Raw genomic sequence first — 10,883 nt, forward strand, 5'->3', positions numbered from 1 at the left:
AAGTTGAAAATTTTAACAGAAAAATGGCATTTTTTAAACTACGGCAATCGTTGAATTGAAAAAGTTGCTATTTTAAATCCCTTGTTGTGGGCAGGTAAAGGGTCAGATTTTCAAAAATATTATATCAAATAAAAGGGAATTACTTAAGACATTTTTTCAGTTTTCAAGGCAATGTCTTCAACTAGATACGATTTGCGATCTTTCGACATATCTATAAAATAAATCGTTCCAGTGAGAGCTGAGAAAAAGTGGCAACAGAGACAAAAAAAACGCATCATAGTAAAATTAAAACCATCACATCGAAGCTTAAATAAACTGAAATTTTGGGTTTAAAACAATTTTCTTATGCTCTATCTGGGGTATAAAAAAAAAATTGGCTTATGGTTTCTAAAATAAATTTACTCAATAAATGATTTATTGAGACTGGTAATAGCCGAAGTTATTATTACAAATAATAATTAAAGAAGTCACTTTCTTAATTTTGCATTCTAAATATAGTCATGCAAACACTATAAAACTTTAATTTTAATGCAACTAATGGTACTAAGAGGTGTTGTAGCGGTTATTATAGCGATCCAAGTTCTCAATTGGTACTTCTAAAAATTAACAATTTAAGTATAATTTAATAAAAAGTATTTTTTTGGAGGGGGAAAATGTTTTTTTATTAATTAGCTCCCAAAAAAATTGTATTCCTGTTACACCAACACATTATAAGTTAATTATTTTTAAATGCATATAGGACGATTATTTTAATATTACCCATTTTGATTTCTCTTAAAATTATAATTATATTAATAAAATTATTTTTCGTAGTTTAAAATTATTCGAATGGTATAATTATATACTAGTTAAATTAACTAGAACCTATTAAATTGAATCCATTATCTAGTATTAAGGTTAGGTGGTATTTATAAAAAATGTATGTTTACAACCAATTCAAAATATTGCTAACAAAAAAAAATTTATTTAAAAATTTAATAGGTGACAATATACAATATAATTTAATAGATGATTTTGTATACGATGTCAAAATACTTTTATCTGATTAGAAGGACTTGAACATTGTGACCCCTAGTAATAAATTTAAGGGATTTAGAAAGTCATGAAATTAACTTGTCATAACAATGGTGTAATCCCTTGTATGAATGATTATAGATAGGGTTGTTTTGGTTTGGTAAATATTTGGATTGTTGTCGGGGTTGTTAAAATTCATCACCAATAAATTAGTAACAATTGTATGTTCGTAGTATTGACTAGTCGTAGAAATAGCGTCACTCCTTATAGATAATTAATGCATATGATTATTTACTATTATCACTATTATGAGATAAATAATCTGTCTTCTAAACATTTTCGATATTAATTTTGATATGATAAAACTTACTTAAGATTTAGTATAGAAAATTATGTAAAAATTAATTTGATTGTGAATGATATGTGTCACATAGTTTGCAAAATTAAATCATAAATCTGGCTGTTTTTAATGTACTATTTTTGTATGTTACTCTGTTTTTATTAATTAGAAACTTCACTAAATCACTATTTTTTACAATACTTTTAATTTTATTGTATAAACTCTTTCAGAAAAGTTTATAAAAATTTTATTATTTTTATGATTAAAAAAAATGTGTTTACTTTAATCATTAAAATTATGCTGCAATCAGTTGAAAGGAAATCTACAAATCAAACATTAAGACTAGTGGATAGAAACAGACTTATTGCTCAACGTGTTAGAGTGATACCTAATGAAAAATTGATATCTAATGCAACAGAAATATCCAAATCACAACATAATGTATTAGATAATTTGTTAGAATTACCAACAGAATTTGATCTTAATCCAAATTCTAGTAATGATGAACTTTTGGAACTTAGTAACAGTCAAATGTCAGCTTTTTTTCGAGAATTCTCTGATAGTCAAAAAACGGTCTGCAAAGAAGAAAAAAAGAATACTACAAGTAGCTATAAAACAATCAAAGGGTTAGGGTTCTATACTTGTGAAACGTGTCCTTTTTTATGTGTAAATGTTAAATTGTTTTTGGAACACAATGAAAAAGATCACAATTTTCATCATTTGCCTTTAAAATCATTGCTTCGGACAAAATGCATTGGCTGTGATAATGTATTTTATTCTATTAACGTACTTCGGGTAATTATATTTTTTATTTATATATACTACTATAAGAATTTAGATAATGTAGTAATAATATTTATTAAATTTATTTTACTAATGTTTTAGTTTTATTTTATCTAAAATGTTCTTTAGAAAACATTCATAGTTAATTTACTAAAATTTTAAATAATATTAAGCACACATAATTAATAGTTTTTATTAAAAAATAAAAGTAATCCATAGAATTTAAATTATTTTGTAGTTACCTTTCTTAAGCGCTTAATTAAATATTTAAATTAGTATCATTGTGCTTTACTATATACTTTAATGTTGTATTTTTTAGTAAATATGTGTACAGGATATTTAAAAAGCAAGGAAAATTGGTTTTTACTATTTTTATTCTTAATAACAATTCAGTTATTATCATGCTATATATGACTATGATTTATATTATTGTTTTAGTGCCACTTAATTGAAGATCATGACGTGGTACCCATTGAGGTTGAAGAATTAGTACAACTTGTAATTGAAGCTAATAAAGAAGAAACAATGAACTTAAATAATGGTAAGAATAATAAAAATTAGGTTAGAAATATTAAAAAAATGAATATATTTTATTATTAGCTAGAATATATCAACCAGATAATAGTGACTTGGACGAATTGAATGAAATTCATGATACTATACTAGATGAATCAGAGTTTGAACAAAGATCACATTATGTAGATGCCCAAGATCAATTAACAGGTAATATACCATTTAAAGTTGTATTAAAACTAATATATAAATAGTTACATTAGAATGACTAAAAAATAGTTAACTTTTTAACCTTAAATCACCAGTATATATTAAAAAAAATTGCCATTCGAATTTAAGCTTTTTTGGTCAATCCTGATCATTTAGAAGCATTATTCTTTCCATTTTAATAACAGGAAAAATATATAATTTTTTGATAAAAATACTAACTTATCACAAAATAGTTGTAAAAAATTAATGTTGTTTACATATTTAAAAATTTGACTTTTAAATACGTACCAGGATCTTTTATTTTAATAAATTTTTCTATTTTTGATAGATTTGTTAAGATAGTTATATTTTTAAGAAAATATTAAAATTCTTAAGTAATAACTATTTTTAATAAAGTATATATTGGCCCAGCACTCACTGACAACTTAAATAACTTTTGATCTAGTTAATATTTTTAGCAGATTTTTTTTTTAATAACAGTTATACGTTAGGTTTATAATTATATTTCAATAATTTATACTTTTACATTTTATTCAAAATATTTATTATTTTTTAATTTTAAATAGAATGTAAAAAAAAAAAAATCAAAATAGCTATTTTATAAAGTAGATTTTAAGAAAAATTTTGGTAAAAAAATATCTAATTAATATTCAGTAGTAAATATTCTGTAGCATTATAAAGTTTGTGAAAATTTGATTTTTTATGTATTATTTATGGTATAAAACATTGAAATACGTGTTAAGAAAAGGGCATAAGAAAAGACTATCTTTTCATGATTACTATAATTTGGAGGTGTGTTATTTTTCCATGAAAATTACTTACTCATTTAAATGAGAGTGATTAGTAATAATTGCCTTATCAAATATCATTGTATAAATACCAAGTTTGTAAATATAATTACATTATATATACAGTATGTAAATATAATTATAATANCTATTTTCTTTTTTTTATCCCCATTTGTTCTACCAATTACTTACAAAATGAGCCCATTAGAAGAATTTTAAATAGTGCCAATATGGACCCACTTATGTTATCTTGTTAACCACCTTATTTTTGTATTTTTGTACCTCATAGCAGCTTGTATTTTTATATACCTATATTCGTATATTTCTGTTGAATCACTGTGAATTACTCCGTAATGTTATTTATGTTTCTGTTGAATTACTCACTTATGTTATGTATGTTTAAATTGTTATTAATCTAAATTGTAAAAAAGGGCTATGCCCATTAAATTTACAAATAAATAAATAATAGACCTTATAGTTAATATAATATAAATGTTGACTTGTGATAAATAAATTCTAATTTTAGTTAGTATAAGGAGATTTATTTACTAAAGAGATAAAACTACTTATTAAGTTATAGGTATTCGTGTTTTTAAATTGAATTAAAGACGGTCATTACGATGTTAACAATTTTCATGAAAAAATCAATACACATCATATTTAGTGTAAAAAGATTGTATTTACTTCTGTCCTTTTTTATAATACATAGCCAGCGTTTGATACCGTAGAATAAATACAGAAAAATTCGAATTTTTACAAAATTTAAAATGTTACAGAAAATTAACTACAAAACATTAATGACATATGTTTTCACCAAATTTTTTTAAAAATTTATTATAAAAAACGGCTATTTTGAATTTTTTTATTTAATTATAAAAATGTTATTTATTATTTTATTATTATAGCCCATAAGTATATTAAATATAAAAAAAAAAATTAGCAAAAAATATTAATTGAATCAAAAGATATTTAAGTTGTCAGTGAGTGCTGGGCCACCTGAAATTATAAGCATTTAAAATTTGAAAATATGTATATAAATGGTTGATTTGATGTCTTGGATAGTGCATAAAGGTGTTATTACTATATTGTCAGCTTTTGCAGTTTCCTTTATTAGTATGTTTGCCTTTTTATTTCCTTGGATTAATGAGTGTCCTGAGACCCATATCATTTTTACAGATATACCTTTATGGTATATCGAGTGCACTGTGTTTTGTATTAAATTAGCCAGAAAGTTTAAGTTAAATGGATTATCTATGCTGTTTTATTATTCTATGTTTTGGTAACTTATAGGAGTTTTCAAGTACTATAGACAATCCTACTCCTTCTTCCATCTTAGATGTACCCATGTATAGTCCGTTCCAGTATTGGTAATTGTTCATAAGTTCTATAAATTTGATATTGTAAATTATTTGAAGGGTTGAGAGTTTGGGCAAATGGTGTAGTTCATAGTTACATATTTTATATGATAAAAATATTAAATCTTTTTTTCTAATCCTAAGTGTAATATTTTTCTTATTGATTTAGGACCATTCCAATAACCGTTAACCATTAAATTCCAGTAAACAAATGGTAATATATTATTTTTCATTTTAAACATACTTCTTAACTCATTCCCTTGATCAATAGGAAATGTTTCTAATGGTTCAAGCTTGTAATTAAATTCTGCTAAAATACATTTGTTGTATCCAGTTATCAAAGGACATGATGTGTAACCATCATATTTATCAATTAACTCTTTACCATTCATAGTATTAATCATATTCTTTAAAACAATTTTACTTTGTGCAGCTACAGCTGCCAGTGTTTTAGAAGTTGGACAACTTGTACAGTCCCCTATACCAAATATATTATTGTAGACTTTATGGCGCAATGTATATGGATCAACATCTAAGTATCCATTTTCATTACCAAGTATTGATTTTATCAATACATCCGGAGGAGCCATAGGAGGCGTAACATGTAGTAAAGAATATTCTGTTGTAATTGTTTTATTCTGCTGATCTAGCAATTCAAATGTAGCCTCTTTCTTTTTTGAATCAATTTTAATTAAATTTTGTCGTAAATCAACAATTATATTTCTTGTTTCACAAATATATTCTAGCCGATTAGCATATTTTTTAACACCAAAAATCGCTGGTGTTGATGTTTTATATATTACATTTGCTTTATCTCTAATACCTTTTTTTTGTAGAAAATCTTCAAATATATAAACAATTTTTTGAGGAGCTCCTGGACATTTCACAGGGGTATTAGGAAATGTAAATATTGCATTCCCTTCATTGAAATTTTGTATAACTTTATATGTTTTTTCAACATATTCAGATGAATAATTAGTACATATACCACTATTTTTATCTTTAAGTCCCTCTTTTAAACCTAATATTTTGTCATACTTTAATTGTAGACCAATTGCTACTAACATAAAATCATAGTTAATTGTGTCACCTCTAAATGTTGTTACTTTATTACATTCTGGATGAAAGTTTAATACTTTGTCTTGTATCCATATAGTTCTTTTTGGAAGTACAGCTTTTGTTGGTCGACAAGCTTGTGCAAGTGTTTTCATACCTCCACCAATCAATGTAAATAATGGTTGGTAATAATGCATATCATTTGGTTCTAAAACTATTACATTATGACCATATTTAGCTAATTTTGCTGCCATTGTACATCCTCCTGATCCACCTCCAACTATCAAAACTTTACAGCTCTGTTGAAAATGTCTAATTGTAAAGATATTTGAAAACATTTTAAAATCAATTTTCACGTAAAAATTAATTTTTAAATTTTTAGAGTTAAATTAATAACATATTAAATAATTTTATTAATTATTACATCATACACTATGTAACTTTTAAGTGTTTTGTCCTTCAAAATTTAAATTGCGAATCTTTTATATCCTTATGTTGTAAACAAGTGTAATACTAAATAAATAGCGCAATCTATTATTGAAGTTTGCAAAGTCAACAAATGATTGCTGTTTCACATTAAATAAAAAAATTTTGCTTTTTTCGTTTCAACGAGTTTTACATCTTTTATTTAGTGCGGAAACTCTTTAACTTTTATATTTACAATTTTTTTTTTAATTTTGTTATTTCTCTTATTCAATATTAGAAAAATTCTCTTTTAAACGGAACTTTCTCCAATCCTTCCTCACCTATGTATTATTAATAATAACTCATTTCCCTTAGCGTTCTTTTTTTGTTAATTTTTTTTTTTAAACCTGCTTTATATTAATATTATAATCATAGTTTAAATAAGGGAAAACACCTTTGCCACGAATTGATAATGCCCCAATATTTGATAAAGTAGTAAATTTACTCTGACATTTAATAAATAAAAAAACGCGGTAAAAACTGATATTATCGATAGTTAAAAAATTGCTTATTCATGTACAAATTTTTATTTAAATATTTACCATCTATATAGAGAGGTTCTCGAGTGTTACTTTTGTTCCAAGATGATTCTTGTTGAAATGACTTTCTCGCTGGACCACTGAGGAAATTTCCTAAGTGATTTAGCGAGAAAAAAAATTTTAATTTAATGCAGGCCTCCTGAGCTAGGCGACACTGCAGAAAGATTATAATTTTGCTAGTGTTTTCATGTCGTTAGCTTAACGTTTATCCTACAAATACAAATATATTATTTTATAAATATAAAATTATCTTTTTTAAACAAGTTGAAATTAATTTTCAAAATAAAATCACGTATGCTATATTTTTTAATTTTATTTATCATATAAACAGCGCTTATTGCCTATGAATTGAACAGGAGTCATATACATTTTCCATATTTACAATTTTACAATTCATTACGTATAATTAAAATAGTAATTTTAGTTTATTAGGTAATTATTATACCCTATTTAAATTCTCCAATCATTTTTAAATTAAATACAAACGCATTAGTTATTTATAAAATGATAATTGATATTTACACGAAAGGATATGTTTTAATTATTTATATAATAATAACATAGTACACCATGTTTTTTAAAAATGTATGCTATATTTTTTTTTTTTGATATGTATATATCTTATAAAAAACGTTGTACTGTTTCAATATTATATTATTAAAAAAATTGTTTAACAGAAAAATACAATCTGTACAATGAACACAATAAGCATATATGATAAAAGTGGAAATAAATTACATGAATACATTTTGATAGAAAAAACCATAAGTGACACTTTCCATGATTTTTAAAATATGTTGTACTTATATTTACATTGATTTGATTATGTATTAATTTATAATTTATATTATTAGATAGAAGATCACGGCATCACTTACGTTTAAACATCTGGGTGACCCACCAAGTATGGACAAGGATGAGAGGTTTTTCATTAGGGGGTTTAGACATTACTATTATATTTGAGATCCATTTAATGAGAAAAAATGAATACTTGTTTGATTACCAATCATGATTATAAATTAAAATATTTAACTATAAATGTACGACTAATAAAACTTTAGGTAATAACCATAAAAATGATAAAATGTCTCAATCATTTTTTACTGGATCAGTTGTATATATATAACAACTCGTGTTAGCTAAGTTTAAATCTAATTACCTTAACAGAATGATTAATCATAAATTATTGTCCACTGTTACTGTGTTGTGCTCACTTAAATTTACTAGAGTTTAGGGGTATTGAAACAAAATATTTGGTAAAAAAAATTACTTTTACCTTCTCTAAATAATATTTTTTTACAATTAGAAATTCATTTTGAAACAAAAAAACATAATAATTTAATATCTTTTCAGCTTCACATTAAAGTTAAAAATGATTAGTTATAGAATAATGTTAATTTTTTATTATAAAACTTATAATTCAGGCACTTGGTAATTAAGAAGTACAAATGACATTAAAAAAAGTGAAGTCATGTGTTGATTGAGGCTGAAATTTAATAGTTCTACTACAAAAAAAAAAAATTTGAAAATGTGTAAAAGCAATAAATCTCTTGAATTTTAAATGCCTTAATTTTTATCATCTCTATGTACCTTAAAGAAATATTTTAATAAACTACTGTGGTCTAATAACTTAATTTTTTTATTTATTTATAGGGGATCATAATTTTAATAACTGTCCGATGAATGAAACTTCTGTTGAATTTTGGGATTATCAAGAACAAGTTTTTAATGGATATCAAGAAAATAATCAACTAACTGATAAAAATCTCATGAATAAACCTTTCAAGTAATATATTATCTATAATATTAATTCAGAATATTGAAGCGTAATATTATAACATTCCCAATTAATGATTCTTCTTTTAATTTAACAGTACATATAACTTAATATCAAAATTTCATATTATAATTTATATTCTTATTTTTTTTCTTTTATACCCTTATATCAGGAACATAGTAAATTATGAGGGTTTTTCTTTTTCTAACATGTGAACTTAAAATTACATATAAATTAATGAAAATTAATGCTGCTAAATATAAGATTAAGTTTTACTAATATTTTATACAATTCACAAATATTTCAAAGTTATATTAAATAATATTTTATCAATGGGGAAGAAAATTTGTTACTAGCTATTCTTAATTATCCTTAGTTATCCAGGGATAACTATTACAATAATTTAAACAAAAATATACCAAGTGATCTCTCTTATAAACATTTTTACACATGATCTCTGAAAAAGTGTGATGCTTAAAGCAAGGGCACTTATTATCCTTTTCCCTCTTACATCAAACAAAATTAATCTGATAGTGAAACCGTATAATAGAAAGAAAAATTTTGATCTATTCTTGAAAAATTCCTGTGGACCAACTTGAATTAAATCAGAAATGCATACAATTTTTAATTGTAAATTAAAACATAAATGACAATTATTATAAAAAATTGGATTGTTGCTATTTTTCTAATATTGTTTGACATCAATGATTATAGATCCTTTATATTTTTATAGGTGTTCTATTGGGAATTGTAAAATAAAATTTGGAACTGATGATAATTTAAAGTATCATAAAAGATGTCATTCAGATGATGGATATCAATGTTCTGAACTTGATTGTCATTTCATGGATACAAAATGGTCAAAAATTATGTCACATTTATGGAAAACACATAATATAGATTTAGAAATGTTTAGTTGTAATAAATGCAATTTTAAAACCAACAGGTTAGTCTTTAAGTGTAGTATTCATTCTGATCTTATTTTATTTCTATATTTATAAACTTTGATTAAATTTTTATAACCTCCATAATTTATTGTTAGTTTATACAAATTAAAAACTTTCCATAAAAGTATTCATGAGCAAGATAGACCATTTTTATGTACCGAATGTGGAAAAAAGTTTAAATCAGTTAAACAACTAAGAAACCATAAGGTAAATTCTTTTTTCAGGATATTTTATAAGAATAAAAAAAATCATCATTTTATGGTTGTAGGTAATACATTCTAAAGTAGACAAGCGATTGAGAATAGATTTAACTTGTTTACATTGTTCACGCAAGTTTACATCAAAAAGTCTTCTCCATCAGCACATATCTAGTATACATATTAAAGCTCGCCCGTTTTCTTGTGAATTATGCTCTTATAAAACTTCAATAGCAAGTTCTTTGAGATTACATATAAGGTCTCATACTGGCGAAAAACCATTTAAATGTGATGAATGTGGTTATTCAACATCAGATCATAATACACTAAGAAAGCACAAGATGAGGCATACAGGAAAAAAAAGTTACACGTGCCCTCACTGTAATTACTCTTGTATTCAAGCAACTTCATATAAAAAGCATTTAAATACTAAGCATCCAGGTAATTATATTATTAATAAATTCATATTTATTGTTAATTAATTAAACAAAATCTTATACGTCAAGAAAATTATTATGAATGAAGACAAAACTTAATAATTATACTCTAAAATGCTAAATGAGTTAGCAATTTGATTATTCAAATAAAAACAGAGGCATAATTTAGATAATAAAGTAGGTAGATCCCCAGAACTATAATAATCTGTTGAAATGAGTTTTTTCAACAATTTTTTTTTTTAGAAGTAAAATTTCTTCTGTTGTATACCCTACTCAAAATAATTCTATAATTACGCTATTGAATGAAAAAAGTTACTAGATATTATATAAAAAATGATGAAGATATATTGTCAAAATAAATAAAAATTATGTCTCAGTTAATTTTTAGCTTCGAAGCGAAACTGAGAAGGTATTAATTTTACTGTTTTTTTTTTTTTTTTTTTTTTTTTTTTTTCTTTTTTT

The 10,883-nt window shown here is 24.2% G+C and overlaps 2 protein-coding genes across 2 annotated transcripts in view; one reads left to right on the plus strand and one right to left on the minus strand.

Annotated features, from left to right (window-relative positions):
- The first annotated feature begins 1,412 nt into the window (after nt 1-1,412).
- Nucleotides 1,413-10,883, plus strand: part of LOC126907623 (zinc finger protein 92-like) — an 11,293-nt gene continuing 1,822 nt past the window's right edge. The window contains exons 1-7 of the mRNA XM_050689034.1: nt 1,413-2,149; nt 2,576-2,678; nt 2,738-2,860; nt 8,717-8,849; nt 9,574-9,786; nt 9,883-9,994; nt 10,056-10,425. Coding sequence (XP_050544991.1) covers nt 1,613-2,149; nt 2,576-2,678; nt 2,738-2,860; nt 8,717-8,849; nt 9,574-9,786; nt 9,883-9,994; nt 10,056-10,425 — 1,591 coding nt within the window. The 5' untranslated portion in view covers nt 1,413-1,612. The remainder of the gene's footprint in view (nt 2,150-2,575; nt 2,679-2,737; nt 2,861-8,716; nt 8,850-9,573; nt 9,787-9,882; nt 9,995-10,055; nt 10,426-10,883) is intronic.
- LOC126907630 (sulfide:quinone oxidoreductase, mitochondrial) lies at nt 4,768-6,561 on the minus strand. Its single transcript, XM_050689053.1, has one exon. It carries the CDS (start codon nt 6,395-6,397, stop codon nt 5,123-5,125), a length of 1,275 nt encoding a protein of 424 aa, XP_050545010.1. The 5' UTR covers nt 6,398-6,561; the 3' UTR covers nt 4,768-5,122.

The sequence above is a fragment of the Daktulosphaira vitifoliae genome, unplaced genomic scaffold (assembly GCF_025091365.1).
Source record: "Daktulosphaira vitifoliae isolate Bord-2020 unplaced genomic scaffold, ASM2509136v1 Scaffold_5, whole genome shotgun sequence".
Taxonomy (NCBI): domain Eukaryota; kingdom Metazoa; phylum Arthropoda; class Insecta; order Hemiptera; family Phylloxeridae; genus Daktulosphaira; species Daktulosphaira vitifoliae.

What these genes read in the sequence shown, in the direction of transcription:
- LOC126907630 (XM_050689053.1), bottom strand. Translation starts at nt 6,397, where the DNA reads ATGTTTTCAAATATCTTTACAATTAGACATTTTCAACAGAGCTGTAAA.